The sequence below is a fragment of the Onychostoma macrolepis genome, chromosome 17 (genome assembly GCF_012432095.1).
Source record: "Onychostoma macrolepis isolate SWU-2019 chromosome 17, ASM1243209v1, whole genome shotgun sequence".
In the NCBI taxonomy this organism is placed as follows: Eukaryota; Metazoa; Chordata; class Actinopteri; order Cypriniformes; family Cyprinidae; genus Onychostoma; species Onychostoma macrolepis.
In genome coordinates, this window is record NC_081171.1 from 19,843,245 (window position 1) to 19,867,175 (window position 23,931).

Below are 23,931 nucleotides of genomic sequence, written 5' to 3' on the forward strand. Positions count from 1 at the left end.
TGAGTTAAAATGATGGTTAAAACAAATTCCCATATAAATCCACCCCAGAAGAAGATGTAAATCCTGCTTTGTGTCAGTTTGCTGTAGAGGTGATTGGGAGGACACTGACAGCTGCAGTTATGAAGTGCTAATGGTCTCAGAACGGTCTGCGTCAGCATCAGGCTTGATTCAGAGCGCTGTAGGGGGACGCCGCTAATGGGGGGAGATTACAGGCCTTGTCTTCAGCCGTCATTCCAGTCATTAACCTGAACCTGTGCCTCATTAACCCATCAGCAAATGGATCTTTGAAATGAAATGTCTTTGGTGTCATTACGAGGTCATCTGTTTTGTTACCTGTCTTTTGGATTTACGGTCTGTTAAATATTCGTAGATTAACATTAATGTCAAGTGTTTATTTTAATTTTTTGCCCCTTTTTTTCATAGGTTATTTAGTAAGTTTAGAACTTGTTGTACTTTTCTTATGTTTAATTAAAATCTACTTATTTTTCAGTTAAGTTGTTTTTTTGTATTCTGGAGCAGAAGATGATGGTATCCTGTTACTCTCCATGTTTGTTAAATTCTCATTTATTAATAGTCATTTTTTCTCTATTGTTACCTTCTCACTATTTTAGATGGGGAGGAATGCAACAATGATAACTAATGTTTATTAGTAATTTATTCAACTTGTAAATAGTTAGGGATTGCAATATGTCAGAAAGCTTGACCCCCGATGTTCCCATTTCTTGACCCTGAGTTGCATGTCGTCTAAAATGCTGAGGGAGGCTGAATTGCAATCCTCATAAAACCAACGCACAGACGAGCTGACATCATGCCAAAACCTCTCAACTTGATGATGGTGCTGTCTGCTCCTCAGCTGGATCTATTGTCTTACAGTGTGTGTTTGTGAACGACACTTCCTCTGTTCAGTTGGTTGGACTGGCTTTGCTGGTGTATACTGTTTTGTCGGTCTCCGAGGGAGTGATGTCAGCGCTGAAGACCGCTGAGCTGTGAAACCCACCCACTCAAGCTTTTTTGACCCCTCTGGCGGTCTGAAAGTCCAGGTGACACTATGTGACTCAGCTTGTTTGAGATATGTATCCTGGTGCTGTCTGGTGAGGAATGATGATTTATAGTTCAGTCAAAGCAACATGAAGCAGCTCGAGACAGTGTGTAATGCCATTCAGAAATGCCTCCCTTTGTCTCTCTATGTCCACTCTCTTCTGTGTTCAAGAGTTAATAGGTTGAATTACTGAACGGTCATTCTCTGAATCCCTGAAGTGGCCCTTTTGGTGATTGAGATCCGTCCTATAATGAGCCCTAAAGATCACTCTCATTCAAACTGTTTTAAAAACAGCCCCAGACTAGAACTGCAACTACCCACCATTTTTATAATCTCTTAATTTGTTGATTTATTTCTTCAGTTAAATCAGATTTTTTTTAATCATCTTGCACAATGCATAAATAGATTTCTGTATAACATGGTGTTATTGTGTGCCAAAATATTTTAAAATATTGAGGTTACATTACAAAGTGAGTTTGAATAACCCAAAACACAATGTTAAGTTGTAAGACGAATGAGCCTGTTCATCTCTGTTGCACCGTGTTTGATTGACATGTGTCTTCACACCTGTATGTGCTGTAAAATATAAAACCATAACTACAAAATGTAACAAAATTGTGTATTTTAAGATTTTTAACATTTTTCACTATCATAATGTGACATCATCACATACATTTTTAGTTGATTATTTTTATTGTAATATGTAATTTTGGTCACACTTTATTTTAAGGTCCAATTCTCGCTATTAACAAACCATTAACTATGACTTTTGCCTCAAACTCCTAATTGGTTGCTTATTAATAGTTAGTAAGGTAACTTAAAAGGTTAAGTTTAGGTATTGGGTAGGATTAGGGATGCAGAATATGGTGTTACAGAATATGTGCTATAAGTACTAATAAACAGCCAATATGTTATTATAAAAAAATAACATGCTAATAGGCAACTAGTTAATTGTGAGAATTGGTCCCTACCGTAATTTTTTGATTAGTTGCAGCCCTTTAGCAGATTTATTTTTATTTTATTTTATTATTAACATTTTTTTATGTCATATTATTTCATTTTTATGTAATTTTTTAAAATTAAGTTTATATTGTTTTGGACTTCACATCTTGTGATCACTGAGCATTTTCATTGCATATATAGTGTTGGACAATATGCTCAATTGTCATATCATCCTATCCTCAGTCTGTGAGATCATCGATACACAATATTTTCGTGCTAATTTATTTAATTACTTACTTAGTTTAATTGCCGGAAAGTCACTCCAGCGTAAGGCTAAAAGCAGCCTAATGTTTTAATATGAATTAATTTGTATTTAACATGATAACAATTTAATAGAAACATTGTACGTTACATTGCAAGTAATTATAAAGCTTACATTTCCTCAGTTATTTAAGAAGTAGCTACAGAAAATAAGAAAAGAACATATACGTTACCGAAGAACATCATAACTGACTTCAGTTTAGTGCGAGTATTATGCACTTTAAAAAAACACTTCCATTATAATCAGTGCACTTTAAAAAAAATACATTATAATCACTGACAGTGAAGCTGTATGATGAATACACTGACTGCACATGTCTGCGACGCATTATGGCTCCGACACGGCCACCAGAGCTGATCGCGGCCTCTCAAATCAGTACTTGTGTTTATACCAGCTGTGCTGCGGCACGTTTCTGAAGCGTCTCTGCGCTGCATCGCTAATGATAGGCGCCTAGTTAATTGCCTTGCTATCATTAAAGGCATCAATAACAGGCGATATCTCTGACTATCGCGGATACACGATACTATCGTCTATCGGCACAACCCTAATATTGAAAAAAAGCAGCTTGGTTGGTAGATGATTTTTCTGTTTAAAGCAAATGACAGATGGTGTTATTGAATCGATCTGATCATATTTACACATTAGAGTTACATAAAAATTGCAACACTTTTTTTAAAATCCACAGCAATTATGTAACATTAAATAAGTTACATATCATTTATAGATATACGTACCTTTTATGTATTTATATTTAAAGGGGTCCTATTATGCTTTTTCACTTTTCGAATTTTAGTCCGTGTGTAGTGTGAATGTTTGGGCATAAAAAAGATCTACAAAGTTACAAATCTCAAAGACCACTCCAAAGGGAGATATTTCGTAAAAAAAAAATCCCTTTTCAAGAACTACAACGAACCGCTCGTTTGGACTACAGACTTTTTTTCCGGGTGTTGTGATATCACAAATAGACCCATTAGAATATCATTAAAATAAATCCCGCCTACGGAAATTCAAATGGTTGGGGGGTGGGGAGGGATGAGGTCGTGGTTAGAACGCTTGGTTGAGTACATCAGACAAAGACGACGACGAAGAAGTGCTGCTGTAGCGTCAAGTTTTCGCAAATTATTAAACATGCACCTGAATAATTATGTATGTTACAATTATGAAAACGTTTTTATAAATTTCTGACAGTACAACACTGGAAAATGATGTAATCTGCAGAATTTACACTTCAATTATGAGATTACAGTGTTTCCCATACATTGATTTATTTGTGGCGCCCGCCACAATATCAAAACTGACCACCACAAATAGATTTTCCAAAAGACGTTGACTGTGTTGAATAAACATGAGCACTGCACGTTTCAAAATCGAAACCCAATGCGGGTGTTTTTATACCACTGTATTTCTGAAGGAAACCGACTGTCTTCAGAAAAACAACAATAACGTTACCACTCTAATATGTCTTGCAATATCCGTGCGTGCAAAGGTTCTGCGCGATCCTCTTGTTCAATATTCTCGGGATCTGAATCCGGCTCAAATTGATATGGCAATATTGACGCCAGATGGAACTTGCTGCTTTGGCAAGGGGGCGGGGCAATACTGAAACGCCGTCTAAGCTGTTCGCCAATCACAACGAACTGGTACAGCTAACCAATCATAACACATTTAGTTTTTTGGAAGGTGGGCCTTCATCAAATCCGGAACTAATCGAGCCGTTTGTGCCAGGCTGGGGAGAGAGGTATTGTAATAATGTAAATTATGTGAAAAATAATGCATTTTTCGAACCACCAAGCATGAGAGCACGTTCTAGTACACCCCCAAAACAAAATCAAGACTTTGTAAAAGAGCATAATAGGACCTCTTTAAATGGGCACTTCTCATCTCTTCTAATTTCTGTTACATTGATTCAAGTATGGAATTTTTGGAGAATCTATGTGGAAATCATTTTCTTGTCAAACTTCTCTTACTGAGCCATTTTGCTGGCACAGATGAGACTGATTTCAGCACAACTCAAGCTGTGTACAACATCTGTTATGGAAGCACATTAACAGAGTTAGTAGGACTCTTAGGAAGTCCCTCTTCAAACACAGCCTTCTGTTATTAGAGTAAACCCTCAGTAGAGCTGCTGGAGAACGCTTTGTTTGCACAAGCAGAATTTCCCTAAAGCTTTCAGATGATGTCATTACAGAATACAGCACTGGCGTTACATCAGGTACTTTCTTTGTGAGCATGACATCATGTGTGATACACTGAGCTTGGCATCTGAGTGATGAATTTATGCCACTCTTCTGCTAGTCTAAGCTTTAAACCTTGCCATTTTTGTGCAAAACAAAAAGCTCCAATCTGATTGGCTGGCTGAGACATCAAATCTAAACACCCTTGACATGCTGTGTTAATGTTCTTCAGTGCATTCAGCACACAACCAGTGAGCCAACTTTGAATTGTGTGACAATGCTGAAGGCGTATCATGATGTTCAGAAAAAAAAAGAAACAAAAAGCATTGCATCTGCAGTGTGGACCAGACATTATGCTGACACTAAAACGTCTGGTTCAGTGAGACGACGCTTCTGCTCAGGCCTGTTTTTCCTCAGTTATTTGGGTTAAGCTGCGGATGTCAACATGAAAGTTGAGTCATACTCCCAAGTCTGTCTAATGAATATCCCCTCTCTTTCTTTTGCAGGATCTCAAGAAGCCCTTTGATAAAGCCTGGAAAGACTATGAGACTAAAGTGTAAGAGATTTTCAAAGAATTCATTCATTTCTGTCAAGCATGTTTGCTTAAATCTTAGTCTGAAAATTAATTAAATTGAAAGGAAATGTCAGTGTCCTGAGTGTCAAATGAGGGATCAGTGGCGCCCAGCACTCTGGATAATGAGCTGTCATTGTTACCACCTCACTTCCTGTATTCCTATCCTCTGCTATCACACTGATTGCTGTGCATGCGACAATGTATGACATTTATGTAGCACTTTTTATATATTTTCCAAGCTGCAAGGGACATTCTTTACTGAAAGGGTAATACATTTTCTTATAACACGTCATTCGATTAATCGATTTACCGTTGAAGCCAGGTGCTGTCTTTTTTAATATCATTGCTGTTTTCCATCATCGGCAGTTTTGCTCAGTCAAATACATATTTCACCCCCCATCGCTGGATATAATCTCCGGTGTTTGATTGTGACCAATACCTTCATGTTTCCAGACAGAAAGAAACGAAACCGTCCTCTAACGTGACACTGGCCCTGACTCCATTAAACTGGTTTTCATCGTCACCGCCACTACAGTTTGAGTTCACTTCAATCTCTGTGTCTGTGCAAAGCTTTCGCCTTTCTCGCAAGTCGCAGTTTGAGCTGTAGGCTTCATTTGTGCAAATATCCTGCTAATGAGTGTGCTGAAGATCTTGCTGTGTTTGTTTAAGAGACAATGAATCTGACACTAAAAATAATGTGGTGCCTCAGAAATGCAGGTGAACAGCAGGAGACATCAAATCACGATTCATATTTACTTGTTTGTTTGCGTGTGTTTCTTTCTCCCAAAGATGAAAGCAACACTCCACCATTTTTGTGTTTTGTTTTTGACTGGTTTGAAATTGAACATAATCTTTGTTGCAGAAAATGGTGGACTGTTCTTTACAGTCATCGGTGGAAGTGATGTACTGACATGAGGGAGTCTGTTTAGGTTTATTTCTTCCATCTGTCAGATGTACAGATGCAATACCTAAAGTAATCATTGGGGAAGCTGCTAAATAAACCGACATCTCAACGACAAGCTAATCATAATTGGATTTAATTATCACTAAAAGTTATATTTTTGGACTTGTATGAATTTAAAACAAGAAAAGTCTAAAGTCATTTTGAACTATATGAAAATGAAATGAGAACAAATAAATATATTTCATTAAACAATGATTTTACTAGACAACATTTTGGAGTTTTTATCAATGATGGTGTCAAAGATAATGTTAAATAGGTTGTAATATTTATATAATTTATTTAATTGCTTTCGCCATGAAAATAGCCATAAAATTTGGCTTGGCGACTAAAATGCAAAAACAAATTCCCCCCTGCTACAAATAAAATAATCAGCAACTTTTTGAAATGGTTCATTGAATTTAAAAAGCTCATAAATTTATTAAAACTATAAAAAGTCATAAGTATAATTATAAACATTATAGATGGTCATAATTTACTCACCCTCATGTTGTAACAAAACTTTGACTTTTTCTTCTGTGGATCACAAGATATTTTGAAGAATGTTGGGAAACAAGCCAATGATTTTCATTAGACTAACTAAAATTATTTTGTGCTCAGCAGAGGATAGAAATGCATAACATTTTTAGAGTCAATTATTTTTATTAATTAATGGCCTTCTCCCCAACACTGAACCTAATACAGAAATCAAAATTGCTGTCAGAGGCAGCTCCTCATGCTAACACATCACTTCATTCAGCGCTTGATGCATTTTATCACAATCTTGTTTTACCTTTTCATTTTGTACTATCGCTGACTAGAAATATTTTGTTTTGGAAATGGCTTCTAGTGTTCAGCCATCTCTCGCTAGGCTTCAAACTCTGAAAGCAGAGGTTCCAGAAATGGCCAGCCTGCTTCAGCTAAGAGCGTATAAAGGCCTAAACCAAACGCATGAGGCTCTCTCTGGAATCCTGTGTCTGAGAGCAGGGCCCTCCTTCCCCACAGAGGAAATGCTGCATCCGTAACGTGGGGTACAATATGCCGCTGGAGCATATGAAAAAGAATGCCCTGCTGCATGAGTGTTTCCTGTGCGTGTGTTTGCGATTGTGTGTCTGAATTTTTTTTTAAGGTGGTCTGTGTGTTTCACGCAGTTCTAAAATCGAGAAGGAGAAAAAAGAGCACGCCCGACAACACGGAATGATTCGGACGGAGATCAGTGGAGCGGAGATAGCAGAGGAGATGGAGAAGGAGCGCCGTTTCTTTCAGCTTCAGATGTGTGAGGTCAGAGGCGACTCATTTCATTGGAGAATCCTGTAATAGGCATTTCCTGTGCTGTGTGTTTGCTTCAGTCTCCTCTATTGTTTTGTTACAGTACCTCCTCAAAGTCAACGAAATCAAGATCAAGAAAGGTGTCGACTTGCTTCAGAATCTCATCAAATACTTTCACGCACAGTGCAAGTACGTCTGGCCACGTTTCTGAATGTTTCTCTTAAAAAAAGGCTTGAACAAATAATTTACTCACCCCCATGTCATCCAAGATGTTTGTCTTTCTTTCTTTTTTCAGTCAAAAAGAAATTAAGGTTTTTGAGGAAAACATTTCAGTATTTTTCTGCATATAGTGGACTTCAATGATAGCCAACGGGTTGAAGGTCCAAATTGCAGTTTCAGTGCAGCATCAAAGGATCCCAGCCAAGGAATAAGGATCTTATCTAGAGAAACAATGTCATTTTCTAAAAAAAAAAAAAAAGTTTGTTTAATTTTCAGTAATTAAAAGATAAATGAAATGAATGTTTTATGCTTTCATTGGATAAGCAGAAAATAATTAATACACAGCACAGAATTTCTTGGGGAAAAACATTTCAAAAGGCTACTTTAAGAATAAATTTTGATAAGTTTAATTGTTTTTATCTATTCAAACAATTAGTCATGCTAAAACAAAGGAAAAAAATAAATAAATATGCTGTGAAAAAATAAAACATTTCATAGGGCCCTAAACATGTAATTTTTGTTAAACTTTTAATAAATTGATGTGAAATTGTATAAATTTCATGATTTCAATTAATTAGACGTGCTTTTTGATTAATAATATTTAATTTAACCATTAAAAAGGTGTAAAGAAAATTACAATTTTGGGAATTTGGGAAAAAACTAAACGGATTTCATAGGGTCCAACTAGCTCGACTTCACGCATTATGTAATCATGTTGGAAAGGTCACGCGTGACGTAGGCGGAAGTAGTAGTTCTGACTCGCATCGCAGAGCTAGTGCAAGACAAGCATTGGTGTTTAAAAAGTATATACATTTAAATTTTTTTAAGAAAATGACTGATCGTTTCTCTAGATATTCTGGAATGTTTTGCTCAAAAACCTGTTGTTTTTATCACTTCTTCAACTAAAATGGAGGGTGTGTTTAATTATTTGGAAATGAACTGGCATTATGTCTTCTATTGTAGCTTCTTTCAAGATGGTCTCAAAGCAGTGGACAACCTCAAACCCTCAATAGAGAAACTCGCCACAGACTTGCACTCGGTGAGTGATTCTTCTGAAGCGCTACATGCCAGCCTTACACTGGCTCACACCACTGATCTCTTGGTCAATTCTCATTTTTACCTTCATAAATCCTGTTTCCACTGCTGTGTTCAGATCAAACAGGTACAAGATGAAGAACGCAGGCAGCTAACCCAGTTACGGGACGTGCTAAAGACCGCTCTGCAAGTGGAGCAGAAAGAGGTTAGTCCTTTCTCAAATCAAATCCCACGCAATTCACAAACCACAGCACTATTCACAGTGCGTTTATAGCTCTAGATTAAAATGGTTTAGGACTTCTGCTCCGTAAACACTGAATGGGGAAACTGGTCATCAGTCTCTACGGTCTTATCTTTCTGCCAGTTTTCTCACCCTCTTAAGCTTTAGTCACTCTCAAGACATTTAAGTGTTTCCTCAATCAAGTAGCTTTGGCGTTTTATGATTACAGACATTAAGAGATTACACACATTTAATCTAAATGAAAATAATCAGAAGTTAACAATCCTCTTAACTCCACGTGAACAAGTAAGAGTTTTAATTGTCTCGCCATCTGGGTTACACATGACATCCCTGTTTATTATAGGAGTGCACAATTTATTTATTTATTTTTGGCCTTGTTTACTTTAGGTTTATAGATATATGTGATCACATTGGTTTTGGTCAAATGAATTTATTTCTAACTACCTGTCTATCTGACTATCCATCCATCCATCCATCCATCAATATCTAATTGGTTTTGGCCACAATTATTGATTGATTTTTTTTTTTTTTTTTCCAGTAGGAATGTAAATTTTTTTCTGTAGACATCATAGACTTATTTGGATGATATTGGTTCATTTTTTTCTATTTCTGGCTGCATACTCTAGATTTTTAAAAATTAATTATTAGCCATAACATAAAAATACCTGGCCAATGATGTCACACAATGTTTGATACATTCTTGCAGTATATACCAATGTTGTTTTAGTGTGCAAAATGTTTTTTGTAATCTGTCTGAAGAATGCTGTCTTCTCTTCTCTTCTTTAATGCTACCGTCCTTTGGTAACGAAGTCTAGGAGAGTAAGTGTCTGCTTGGTATACATGATCATACTTGCGCCTTTGCCATTTCCTGGAATTGTTTGCAAAATGTAAAAGAAAAGAAAAACAAACATGCAGTGCAGATTAATTAAATCTAAGGCTCTGAGTGCAGTTCATACAATGTTGCGGCTGATGTCTTTTATCTAGAGATGTTCCGATACCCTTTTTCCCTTCCCGATACCGATTCCGATACCTAGGCTCAGGGTATCGGCCGATACTGAGTACTGATCCGATACCTGGGTGTGTATCTGGTTATACAGCTGTATGTACTACTAGATCTGTATAGATACAATTATTTTATGGTGTGCTTCACCATAGATAGATAGATAGATAGATAGATAGATAGATAGATAGATAGTCTGGCGAGTAAACAAAAAAATATAATATATAATGTTTGGAAAATGGCATTCCATTTTTAAAATCTATTTAAATATCTAAAAGTACACTCTTAACATCAGTCAGTGAAGCATTATAAATGTATTATGATAATCGAGTATTATTTAATGATATAACTTTAGCAATTAGAATTAAAACTTGGTAACCATGAATACAGTCATTTTAACTGAACTGGTGGTGGTGCTTTTTGGTCATTCAGTGTTTCTCTGAAAATGGAAACTATCAATAATACTGATAAGATAATAATCATACTATGAATTCTACTAAGAACAATATAAAACGCACTAAGGATTAACGAGCTGCTGGATTCATGAATATTAATCACGTTGTCTGCGTTAAGCTTGAACTGATTTGCTGAAATCAAAACAGGGACGATTATAGGTGAGCGCCAGCCAATGAGATTGTCGCTTGCGCATTAGCTCCGCCTACTACCGGAGAACCCGGCAGTTCTTAAAAGATGAAGAATTCAAAAGGAACTCCGTTATTCTGACAGGAAAATACAACAAAGAATATCGTTTACATACCAAGCAGAATTGACGCTACATAAGACTCTCTCTCTCTCTCTCTTTGCATGCGAGGAAAAAAGCAAAGCTCACACTAGAGCTTACGATGCGTCAAATACAGGTGCGCTGCGCATTCATTCAGATGAACTGATAAATAGCCCAGATCGCTTGACGGAGAGTGAAACTCTGAGCGCTTGGTCAGAGTGTTCAGCGAGTGAAAATATATCGGTGCTAAACTTATACATAGCCTCCAACTCACACACTGGCGAGTATAATCTGAGCATTTATTAGCCAGTGGCTAATATTATACACTATTTAGTCGCCCAGGGTGAAGATTTAGTCGCATATGCGAGTGATTTACTGGCAATGTGCTACCACGTTTGTATTTATTCTTTGCTGCTCTAAATAGTGGTTGCTTGTGCACAACTTCCTGTGTTTGCATTCTGAGCAGCGAAGAAGAATTGATTTCCGATTTGCAGCGGTAAGCAAAGCTAGCGGGCATAACTATAGATCTTGTTTAAGAATGGTATCGGATCGGTACATGGATTCAAGTACTCGCCGATACCGATGCCAGATTTTTTTGTGGTATCGGTGGAATTTCCGATACTAGTATCGGAATCGGAACAACCCTACTTTTATCCAACCCTGAGGCATGTGGCACTATATTTAAGCCGAGCTTTATACAGCACACACCATCAAAATACAGCCCATTTTGGCTTTCGTCCAACTCAAAACATTAGTACTAAAATGGCAGTGTTCTCATTACTGGCTCAGAGCCTTGTGTTCCAAAGCAGTGCGTTTCCAAATGAGCTCAGCTCCCTGGGGACACTTGAAACCCACTGCTCCCATTTCCTCACTGCAGTGACAACACTGCCATATAAAAACACTGCTTTTCACTTCCTCTGACTGCTGACGTGCTGGTGGTTCACTGCTGCTGTGTGTACAGAGAATACATTTACATATCTGTTATCCTCATAGGACTCACAGGTTAGACAGAGCGCCACCTACAGTCTGCACCAACCCCAGGGTAACAAAGAACACGGGACGGAGCGCAGCGGGAACCTTTACAAGAAGAGTGATGGGTAATCGTATTTTGACATCACATAACATAGTGTGCATTAAAAAGCCATACAGTGAGTTAATGATGAGTAAAGTCCGTCCTGCATAATTTATCACGTATTTAACACTTCAATAGTCATTGATCTGACTTTTACTGTTTCCTGCCTACTTCCTCAGGCTGCGGAAAGTGTGGCAGAAGAGAAAGTGCACAGTGAAGAATGGTTATTTGACCATCTCGCACGGGACGGTACGTAACCTACCTCTGACTTTCTTTATATCTGATTAGTTTTCATGCTTATGTGTACATGCACTAACATATGGGTAGTTGAAATGTCAAGTGGAGCAGTGACAACAGTGTCCTGCGGTGTTACTTACAATTTTAATGGGGGTGGGCATAAGGATCTTGAAATATTGATGCTGCTATTGCTGATGTATTGAGAGAATTGCTTTTTTTTTGCATGAGAATAAATGTATACTATAAGCTTTGAAGTGAAAACATTAGCTGGTATTAATAAATAAAAAAGGAAAAAATAGTTCTTGTCCTACATAAATGTTTAGTACTATTTATTATACTTTTTAGGGCTGGAACTATTTGTTCCTTTTATTATTAATTTTCTTTTTCTTTTTTGGATTAAAAATATAGTCTTGCAATGTTAATCATGATGGCTTTCAAATATCATGTTACATGAGTATACTTATTACCCATTTTATCCTCAGAAATCACCAAAACTTTCCATTTACTAGAGGTATTGGTTTCAATAATCTTCTATGTTGGTCTCGGAAGCAGTTGATATTGGATAGAAATGGGGAAGAAAAGTGAAATTGCCCGTCCTTTAATAATAAAAGAAAAGAGTCTTTATGATAGAGTTATTATGATAGAGGAGTTGTTATGATAATTATTATTTATGCCATCATGTGAATTGAGCCCACAGGGAATATTCATGCTTTAAAAATGAATTTGCCACACCGTAAGTGCATTTAAGTGAACTTGTGAAGGCTAAAATGGTGATTTAAAAATAGTAAATAAATAAATTAATTAAAAGGGGACCAGCCACAGCACCTGCGATATACTTATCTTTGATAAATCATGCAGTTTCCTCATTAGTGCAGTGCTAATTCAGTAGGCTTTCAGCCTTCAACCCGAGCCCCTCAGTGGACATCATTAGTCATTTTACTGTCTTTTCCAGAGGCATTTCCTTTGGCCTCAGTGTTGTTCAGATCTGAAAACTTTCCTTGTCACCAAGACAACTAGTGAGAGGATAACAGGAAGTGTAGAAAAAAAAGAACAATTCAGTAGCTGCTTTTGTACACCTTGTGCTTGAGCACATCAGTATCAGCCTGTGGTCTGATTGTGAAACTTTAAGACGTTCTTGCTGTGGCTGATTCTCAATTTCTCAATGCAACATTTATTAAGGAATTTATAAAAGTGTTTTGGGATCTGTTTTAGGACCATTAGGGTTTTTTTTTTTTTTGATACATGATTTCCATGTAACTATTCTTGTTAGATCTTCATTACTATAAAAGTAATTTTTCTGTGTTAAAATAAATGCTGCAATACAAATTTTAAAGAGAATTGTCAGTGTAAATTAAACTCAGTAAACTCAAAAACAGAAAGAAATACGACCTGTACATGTTCTTTCTAAGTATTAGGCTTGTATGTTGAGATGAGTGTAACTGTTGCGCTCTCTCTCTCTCTTTTCCTCTTCTCTCCTCTCTCTGTGTCTCAGGCTAACAGACCTCCTGCCAAACTCAATCTTCTCACCTGTCAAGTGAAGCACAACCCAGAGGAGAAGAAAAGTTTTGACCTCATCTCCCGTATGGTTACACCCGTCACCGTTACTTCATTTATAAATCTGATATGGGAGCTCTGTAAAACTTAATTAAAGCTTGGCTGCTAAAGACGTAACTGAGAACATTGAGGGCAAGAATGTTAGAGAAAATAGTAGGAGAATTAAGTTGTTTTGAGGTTTATATTAAGAGATTCTAATCAACCAACTGAAAGTCTATTTTTGATCTTTTAATTATCTGAAAAAGATAATTAAAATGAATAAATTGGTAAAAAAACCAAAAAAACATTTATGTATATAATCATTTATATGTTGTATTTGTTTTATCAGACATTAATTATTAATTTGTTTATATACTGCGTAATTGGAGCGCTTGTAGGAGGCAAATTCCCCAACACAATATAGTATGGAGTCTTGCAGCTCTGTGGCTTGTAGAGTTTCGATGTAACATTCAAGGCTACAAAGTAACAGTGTTGTTGTTGTTATCTATGAGGAAGTAGTGGCTGAGGAAACACTGGCCCTGGCTGAGGGATTTTCTCCCATGTCCCTGTGCTTCCGTTAACATCTCATCTAACCACAGGAAACTAATGCCAGAGAGAAAAACAAGTTCAGTTTTATGTGTCCCTCCATGAGTGGGAGTTTTTGAGCTTATCTTGCCAGTCCCATCCTCTTATGTTTTTTTTTTTTTTCCAGTCTTCTTCATTCCAAATGAATTGTCACAGTGTCACTCTAGTTTTCCTCTCCATTAACCAGCACAACTTTATTCATCAGACTATCAGTGGTGTTATTGTGTATAATAATAATAATAATAATAATTAAAATAACTAATTATTATTTTGCCCACAAGATTTTGTAGCAAGTTTCGTAAGACAAATTCTGAATGTTATAAAAGCAAGTTAAGTTGGAGCAGTTTTGGGAAGGTTACTTTGGAAATGTAACCTAGGTTACAGTTTACAAGTTATTAAAAATGTAATAATAATATTTTATTAAAGCAACGTAACTGATCACATTTAATTACTTTGCTTAATTTCTAATGATTGTTTCAATTGTTAATAATTTTAAAAAATTTAAACCAGGCAGGGTTAACCTTACAGAAGTACTTAACACTGATTATTATCAGACTCTCAAAATCCTTCATCACAATAATAATCATGATAATAATTTAATTTTAAAGCATAGCCACCACAAAACCAGACTGTGCCCCCTCTCTCTCTCTCTCCCACCTCCTTTCCTGTCTAGCTACTATCCTATCAAAATAAAGGCAAAAAAAGCCATTAATAAATCTTTACAAAAAGAAAATATTCAGATGTAATCCCCTTTGTAATTGTTAACAAAGTAACTAAATTTAATTGCACATTTTTCTCAGTAACTGTAACAAATTACAGTTACATTTAATTTGTAATTAAATTACGTAATGCCTTTACATATAGCTAGTTACTCTCCAACAGTGGTTGCCAGGACAACTGAAAAGGCCCGTGACAACATTTAATACAAAGCTCTATATATAGTGCGTCAGGTAACGTAGGAAATTTTGCGACAAAAATGTAACAGTATTTGGGCCATGTCTGTTTTTTTTTTTGGTACAAATCCATGTGAAAAGGGATCATTACTCAAGGCTAGAAAACACTACACAGCTTTTGTTTTGATTTGCAGTCTGAACAAGTCGACTCTAGTTGCTAAAAGTCATATGCAGTCTGCAGATTTCACAGGCTGCACATCAATGTATGATGGGCACAGTAATATAGGGATGGACAAAATATAGGGTTCTAAACAGATCTATTATTGTCAAACGTTTTCTTGTTTTCTCCAAGGTCTATTTGTGCTTTCTTCTAACAAAGTCTTTTTGTTCTTCTTTCGCTCTTAGATGACAGAACGTATCATTTCCAGGCAGAGGATGAGCCAGAATGTCAAATGTAAGTGTGTTTGTCTGTGTGTCCCTGCTCCGTTTTGAGGAAACTTGTCATAGGGACATTCCCTGCAGTTTTAGGGAATAACTAACTGAAAGTACCAAAATACTGAAGCTCTTCCAGTAATTAGCTGTTTTTCACCAACAAGTAAGACAACTGAGGGCTGGACAGTCATCAAACTAGACTTGGAAAAATCTGATTCATTTAATCTGGTTCAAAAAATGATTCAATCATTTGAATCATCATTTGTGTTCCTTGAACTGCTTGCAAAGCACACTTCTTTTTTTTATTATTTTTTTTTGTAGTAAAATAAATAATTATTCTTCTGTTTTTTGTTTTTTTTTTGTATAAAATTATCTGTATTTATATATTAAGTTTATAATCATTAATCATTGATAAAAATGCTTCCCCCTTAACTTTAACATAGTTATCTACTTTTTACTATTTGCTTATAGTGTAGTGAACTGCTGTTTTGAGACTGTAGTTGAACTAGTTTAAATTGAGTCGCTACAGTTTCAAAGTATCTTCCCCAGCCTTGATTCCCCACAATGCTCTAAAAGCTTTTACTGTAAGTAGAATCCTCGTGATCTCTATGCGTCTCTTCTCTTCTCAGATGGATCTCAGTGCTGCAGAACAGCAAGGAGGAGGCACTCAACAACGCCTTTAAGGGTGACCAGCATGTTGGCGAGAACAACATTGTGCAGGAGCTGACCAAGGCCATCCTGGGTGAGGTCAAGCGGATGGCGGGTAACGACGTCTGCTGTGACTGCGGAGCTCCCGGTGAGTGACCTGGAACCCGACAGGAAGAAGGAAGTGGAGAAAGAAAGATGGAGGGGGGGCTGTTTTGAATGAGCTCACAGGAAGAACAAAGTGGAAACTGGTAGTAAAGGAACTCTGTTAAAAGGATTGAATTTGCATAGGCTGCTCTGTTTGGACCAGTCAGGTACTTGTTGATTGACAAGAAAACAACAGCATGCGAAAACTTCATAATAATAATAATAATAATGAATTTGTATTTGTTAAATATAATCTTTTACAATAATAATAATAATAATAATAATAATCATCATCATCAAATAATGATAAAAATAATACAAAATAAAAATAATAAAATGTAGTAATAATAATAATTACATCAATGAAATATAATTCAATGAATTTGTAAAATAGTATTGTAATATATTATTATTAATAATGAATTTCTTAAATCTACAATACGATACAATAATATTTAAAATAGTTATTATAATAATAATAATAATTATTATTATTATTATTATATAATTTGTTCAGTGTAATGAAATTATAATTTATTATTATTAAATAATAAAATATTAATGAATACATCAATGAAATAATTATGTAATGTAATGAATTTGTAAAATACGATAGTGACAATACCAATAACATTCATTACAAATTATTTACTTCTTCCCAAAATATTTTTTAGGATCAAGAAACGTTTTCAAGCTCGATTCAGATTTTAGAGCATATGTGTTAACTGCTAGCTCCAGCGATCTGCATAATTGATCATAAAACTCTACTTGTCATGCATTGTGGGAACGGGGACAAGCTGTTTCATCTTTTGTAAAATGTCACACGTTCTTGATTGACAGCCTCTGTTAAAGCTGTTCAAGCATTTTTATTTTTTTTTTCTTCTCTCATTCTCCCTCAGGCCCCACGTGGCTCTCCACCAACCTGGGCATCCTGACGTGCATCGAGTGTTCAGGGATCCACCGAGAGCTGGGCGTTCACTACTCCAGAATCCAGTCACTAACACTAGATGTTCTCAGCACCTCAGAGCTCTTGGTTAGTGTTTGATCTTTGATTTCACAGAGTGCATCTCCACAGATTCCCCAGCACTGCTGCTGTAAGCCTCGTATTGGGTTTATTTATTTGGTTTGCACTGGATTCTTTTGATTCAGCCTTCATGCTTGAAATTTTTATAGGGTTTGCTCAAATCACTTGGGCTCTTTGGGAGCCATTCCACACGCATGATTTCAGACCAAAGCGCTTTTGGCCAGCAATTTAGGATCATTAAAGCAATTACACAAGACTGCAGAACTGTTAGCCACAGTGAGAAATGCTTGCGTCTCTGATTGAATGCCAAGATACATTGTTAGGCTGATTGGGATATTATGAAGTAGCAAAACAGATCAAATGGACCCTAAATAAATGCGTTAAGTCTATTTGTTGGTACTTTAGAGTTGCGAAATGCAATTAGTTTTGCACCACTGTTGATTTTATGCATGTGTTTGTGTTGTGGTGTTTAGCTGGCCAAGAACGTGGGGAATGCTGGGTTTAATGAGATCATGGAAGCTTGTCTGACAGCAGAAGATGTAATAAAACCAAATCCGACCAGTGACATGTAAGCCAAGATTTGTCATTACTTTATATCATTATACAAATTTATATTGTATCATTATACTTATTTAATTCCCTGTAATGGCACAGGCAGGCGAGGAAAGACTTCATCATGGCTAAATACACTGAGAAGCGCTTTGCTCGTAAGAAGTGTCCAGACGTACTGTCCAAACTGCACACGCTCTGTGACGCTGTGAAGGCCCGGGACATTTTCTCTCTCATCCAGGTCTACGCTGAGGGTGTGGACCTAATGGAGCCCATTCCTCTGGCCAATGGCCATGTGAGTGTTTTTCCCATCTCAACTTGGATTGGATAGGATTTATTCAGCTGTGGATTTAATATACTTTTAAGTGATGTTCAAATAATAATCATTTATTAATATTATTATTAATAGTAGTATTAATAATAATTGTTAAAAACACGATAATAAATTATTTATTTTATTTGAACTTCATAAATAAATACATGTATTATATAATTATATTTATAAAAATATATTTATAATTAATATATTTATAAAAATAAATAATTATATAATACAATTTTATTTAAAAGTAAAAAATGAATCCACATTAACTTTATATATATATAAACCACAAGGAAAGAAGATATATATTTTATGGTAAATGTAGATTTTTACTTTAAAATGAAGTTCAAGTGCAAATACTTCTATATTATTTAGTTATTTAATTATTTATTAAGTATTTTATATAAACACATACACACATTAAATGAAATTCAAATAAAGTAATTAAATATTTTTATTATTTAAAAACGCTACTTTAATGTGATGCCTTACAGATTTATTATGCAATCACAGTAGATATTTATCCTTTTGTTTAGTTTAATGTGGATTTAGTTTCTATTTTGGCATTCAAATTAAACCATTAAGCATTAAAAATAATAACACACTGTTTGAATCTGATCCCTTATTTATTAATTATGAATTTATTGATATTTCATAGAAAACTTTGGTTACCATACTATCAGTATTTTTTGTGCAGAAAATTTGTGTGCTTTTGAGTGTAATAAACATTTTAGTTTCACATGAATACATGACATGAAACTGAACAGACAACATTTCCGAGAAAGGTTACGTGGTGTTGTGTACTCATGGCTAATCCACATACGATATGTCCAAAATATCATGGTCCGTTCAAACCCAAACAGTAACAGTCTAAATATGTTGTTTGTTTGTTTCTTGTTTGGTTTGCTGTGGTAGGAACAAGGTGAGACAGCCCTTCATCTGGCCGTGAGACTGGTGGACAGAACCTCCCTTCACATCGTCGACTTCCTCACCCAGAACAGGCAAGACCCAGACAGCTGAGCGGAGGGTGGATAAACACCTTTCCCAAGTTTATTTCCCTTGTTTGCTGACCAATGCTCCCCCACAAATAAATCTGAATGAACGACTTTTTTGACCAGAGCTATTTAAAAGTGCTGGTTTTGAAGGTTATAGAGCTGTGGCTGGAATGGAATATTGAGATCGAGTGTTTTCTAAATAGGCAAAATTGTGTTTGTTTGTCCCCGCAGTTTAAACCTGGATAAGCAAACGGCTAAAGGAAGCACAGCGCTGCATTACTGCTGCCTGACGGACAACAGCGAGTGTCTCAAACTGCTGCTGAGAGGAAAAGCCTCTATTGACATTGGTATGCCGCAAATAAATTCCCGTTGAAACAGGAAGTTTGGGTGTGACATTTCGACGGGATCCCTTTCATGATGTCTTTAAGGATTCAGAGACTCCTTGTTTTGTCGGGTGGATGTTCTCACACCATGTTCTTATTTTGACTGCTGGGAGAAGTTAGTGTGGTGATTGGAGAGGGTTTGTAATTCTGTTGTTGTCCTGTTATTAACAATCTGTCCACCAACAATGGGAAGTAAAGATAACACAGCCATATGTGGCCTAGCGGTTGTATGTGGGAGGGTGAATCTGTGCCAGGGAATCTCCTCTCTTAGATCCCTGCCAGCGTCTATTGTGAGCACGCTGTCTGGATAGACTTGGCTTTGTCTTGTCTGTAAAATAAAATCCAATACAGGAAGCCAAGAGTACAGAATGTAGTGGGAAAATGTGAAGGACGTTCTTATCCTTCCAGGCTTATAAAATGTATCAAACCAATGTATTCTGTGTTTCTGTGTGTGTTTAGCTAATGAGGCTGGTGAGACGCCGCTTGACATCGCCAGGAGACTCAAACACCTGCAGTGTGAGGAACTGGTGAGCCGTCATATATACATGTTGTATATATATATATATATATATATATATATATATATACACAACATCCTTGTGGATTATTATGAGCGATAACTGGCCTAGTTGCTAAGAACTGTTGGTTTATGATATGTGTTGGTCTGTTAGCTGAACCAGGCACTTGCAGGGAAGTTCAACGCTCATGTGCATGTGGAGTACGAGTGGAGACTTCAGCATGAAGACCTGGACGAGAGTGATGAAGATCTGGATGAGAAGGTGAGGAAGAACTTAGAGACTTCAGAGAATCAAATGTCTTGGTTGCATTAGATTATGCCTTATGACTACTGTGTGTGTGTGTAGATATTTAATAAAATATGCAGATATTTACTTATAGATTATGCTTAATCTAGTGTGTGTAGATATTTAGTAATATTTAACACATAATAACGATGTATTAATTTAAAAGAGTTTTAAATTAAACCGTTATTGTAGCCAGTGTTGGGGATAACGCGAGTTATGTAATCAGATTACTTTTTTCAAGTAACTAGTAAAGTAACGCATTTTGAATTTACAAGAAAATGTCATGTCTCCATGTTGAGAAAAGTGTTGGGTAAACATGATGCTTACTGTAGTTCAAGACTAAATGTGACTTAATTTACTCATCTCACTTGCACAAAAACAGATTCAGTATTTCTCAAAATGAATAAAAACTTCAAAGTGAAATGCAAACTCAGAATATGACACAAACCTGCAATAATTAAATGTAAGCAAAAATCCTTGATGTATTTAATCATATATTCATTTCTCTTTTGGTGTGAAAGGGCATTTCCAAAAATAGTACTTTTTATATTAAAAACAAAGCAATCCCAACCCAGATTCAAAAAGTAATACAAAAGTAACGCAAAAGTAATGTAACATTAGTTTCCATAAAACGTAAATAAGTAACGTAATTAGTTACTTTTTTAGGGAGTAACGCAAAATTGTAATGCATTACTTTTAAAATCAGGGTGGATTATAAATATAGAAAAAAAACAAGTTAAAAATAATCAAAGCATGTTTTCAAAAATGTTTTTGGGTAAATTAAAACAAGAAAAGTATTATATTTTATTATTTTCATTTATATACACTAATCTAATAAGAGATTGTAATATAGAGCAATGTAAACAAATCAGTTTTCAATCAGTTCACTTAACCAGTAACCACTTTGCTATTCCTGTTTTTTTTTTTTTTTTTTTGAATGTGGATTTAATTTATACTTCAAATTCAAATGAAAATAAAACAAAAATATTTAAAGAGACAAAGCGAAATGGGTTGCACTTTATATTACGGTGCGTGTACTTACAACATGTACTTACAGTGTACTTACTTAAAGTACTGGTAATGTAAGGTAACTATGGGTTAGGGTTAGGTTTAGGGGTAGGTTCAGGGTTAGTATCTAGTTATTGTAATTACTATAATAAGTATATAGTATGTGCATGAGGAACAGGACTGTAAAATAAAGTGCTACAGCGAAATATATATTTTTCAGTCTGTTCATTTGGACCATTTGAACTGATTCATTGGTTCAAAATGCAGTGATTCAGTGATTTTGCGACTGACCAAATATTAAATTGACCAAATAAATAGTGCATTATAATAATCTCAATAATCATTTTTTTTGTATGGTCTGCAAAATCGCTGCAAATATTTGATGTGAATATTCAGTGTGTTTACATTCTGTCTATAGTCCAGTCCTCACCGGCGGGACGAGAGGCCCATCAGCTGCTACACTCCGGGCAGTAATTCCCTTCAGCCCAGTCCGGCCAGCCTGGCACGAGACGCACGAGACATGGTCAAAGACAAGCAGCGGTTTGTGCCCAACCTGGTCAACAACGAGACCTATGGAACCATCATCAACACCAACTCATCGGTCGCCCTGTCCACCTCTGCTCCACCTCTGCCCCCCCGAAATTTAGGTACTGCATATTTCAATCCGCTCACGATGAAAGGAAAAACAATGATTAAGGGCTGAGGGCAGAAATAGACCAGCCTCTCTTCCATTACATTAAAGATACAAAAAATTAAAACAAAGAAATCCAAACGCTGTAACCAAATGGATGGCATAAATTAAATATAATTATTAATTAATATAAAATATATGCAAAATGCACAGCATAAATTTGAACTCCAGTACTTAACTTAATTTTTAAAATATTTTTTTATTTCATTGAATAATATTTATATTATTTGATCATGTTTTTTTATGAAAATTGTTACGTGTTGCTTGTTAAATATACAAAAAAGCTAATCAAATGCTACATAAATGCATAAAGTCAATAAGGCTGTTTGACCCTGTATGATTATCATTCAGGCCACAATATGCTGCTGTATTTTTAGCCTCACAGATGTCAGGTCTCAAAATGGCAGAAATCTCATTTGACCTGTTCTTGAATCCTCACCCTCACCCAGTTCCACTGCAGAGCTCCATGGCAACGGCCGTGTGAAGATGCTGACCTATATGAGCGCTCCCAGAGTCTCTGGACAGGGAGCCGCTCTGAGCAGCAGGTGTCACGTGCAAACGCTCTCAGGACTGTTTAGAAGGCTTTACAGGTCTGTTAAGATGACATAAGCTAGATGCCAGTGAACGAGAGACTTTGTCCGTCAGAGTTGAACTCGGATTAAAAAGACCTGATTTCTGTGTTAGAACAAGATGTTTTTCTCCCTGTTGAGACTTTGAACAGAGTCCCATAGATCTTTTCACTCAAACCTCAGACTTTACAATGAGCTGTATTCTTAAGACACTAATGAAATTAGGTGCATAATGGAGCACTGCTGGTCTGGAGCAGCTCCAGGGTCAGAAAAAAGAGACATAGCAGAGCTTTCTCGTCATCTAGTAAACAAAAGCGCTGTCCTGTAGACCATTCTGAAGTCACTCTCTTTGAATCTGACATGCAGTCGCTCTTTCTTCTCCTCTCCTTCCCACAGTTCAGCCGTCTGGTCTTGCTGGAATGGCTCAGGGTTCTCCCGGTTGGAAACCTGGCTCCCTAGACCTGACCGGCAGGCAGCGATCTTCCTCTGACCCCCCCAACATGCATCCTCCAGCGCCCCCCTTACGGGGCACATCCACTTCCCGTGAGTTGGCTGTAAATGAATGAGTGGGTGAAGCTTTGCTCCAGGCCAGTGATTCTGTTTCACATGGTGCTTTGTGTTTGGATTTAGATTAAGGCCGGATTGTTCTTTGACTGATCTTGGATCAGCTTTTTGTAATGTCATGGCATGGCGCAGCGTCTTACCGCATGAATATTAATTACATTTTTGTCTTTTGCGAATTGACCATACTTAACTATCCGTTCACGTTAATATTAATATTCATGAACCAATGGCAGGTGCCAGGCTTCAGAAATTCTGGACTGCTGAAAGGCTGTTAATGACCCATGCCTGATTTCCCCAAAAAATATTCAAGCCGAGCGCACTGTTTCATTCATTTCATGTCTGTTAAGGGATTACAGATCAGTAGATGATCAAATGTATCTTTTTGTTCTCGCAATTCAGGATCAAAAACTTTGAAATAACATGAGATGTTAAAACAGTTTTAAAACTAAAAGTTAAAAAAGCCAACAAGCATATTTAATATCAGTATATTTTAAATGTTCTATTATTACTACAGTGAATATAAATTATTCTAGTTATGCTCAGTGCTATATTTATTCAGCTATTAATCAACTGTATAAAAACTATTAAAGCCAACAATAATATCAGTATCTTTAATTTTTAAAAATGTTTTATATGTAACAACCATGTTTTGTTTATATAGGCCAAAAAAGGGGAAAACTGGAAATATCAAGAAATATAGGAATGATAGTTTCCCTATAAAAGAAATAGAAATTAACAATAATATAATTATGATGGTATTTTTATTCAAGTTTATACTTTATTAGGTTTTCTTATTTGAAAATAAAGTAAAAAAATAAAACATACATGTTCTCAGCATTTAAAAACAACACAGACCAAACAAAATAAAGACTGAGTATTTATTAAAATTTATAAAAATATACATATTTTAAAAAACAAAAACAAAATGTGGCTATCAGTTTCAATGTGACCCTGGACCACAAAACTAGTCTTAAGTAGCACAGGTATATTTGTAGCAATAGCC

At 36.1% G+C, this 23,931-nt stretch overlaps 1 protein-coding gene across 1 annotated transcript in view; it reads left to right on the plus strand.

Annotated features, from left to right (window-relative positions):
- The window catches only part of asap2a (ArfGAP with SH3 domain, ankyrin repeat and PH domain 2a), a 68,269-nt gene that overhangs the window by 37,935 nt on the left and 6,403 nt on the right, over nt 1-23,931 (plus strand). The window contains exons 5-23 of the mRNA XM_058750125.1: nt 4,984-5,033; nt 7,143-7,272; nt 7,364-7,449; nt 8,443-8,518; nt 8,633-8,719; nt 11,470-11,573; nt 11,728-11,797; nt 13,278-13,365; nt 15,202-15,250; nt 15,858-16,024; nt 16,920-17,053; nt 17,518-17,612; nt 17,699-17,888; nt 18,831-18,916; nt 19,142-19,257; nt 19,753-19,820; nt 19,965-20,072; nt 21,523-21,751; nt 22,761-22,907. Of these exons, the coding sequence (XP_058606108.1) occupies nt 4,984-5,033; nt 7,143-7,272; nt 7,364-7,449; nt 8,443-8,518; nt 8,633-8,719; nt 11,470-11,573; nt 11,728-11,797; nt 13,278-13,365; nt 15,202-15,250; nt 15,858-16,024; nt 16,920-17,053; nt 17,518-17,612; nt 17,699-17,888; nt 18,831-18,916; nt 19,142-19,257; nt 19,753-19,820; nt 19,965-20,072; nt 21,523-21,751; nt 22,761-22,907 (2,080 nt within the window). The remainder of the gene's footprint in view (nt 1-4,983; nt 5,034-7,142; nt 7,273-7,363; nt 7,450-8,442; nt 8,519-8,632; nt 8,720-11,469; nt 11,574-11,727; nt 11,798-13,277; nt 13,366-15,201; nt 15,251-15,857; nt 16,025-16,919; nt 17,054-17,517; nt 17,613-17,698; nt 17,889-18,830; nt 18,917-19,141; nt 19,258-19,752; nt 19,821-19,964; nt 20,073-21,522; nt 21,752-22,760; nt 22,908-23,931) is intronic.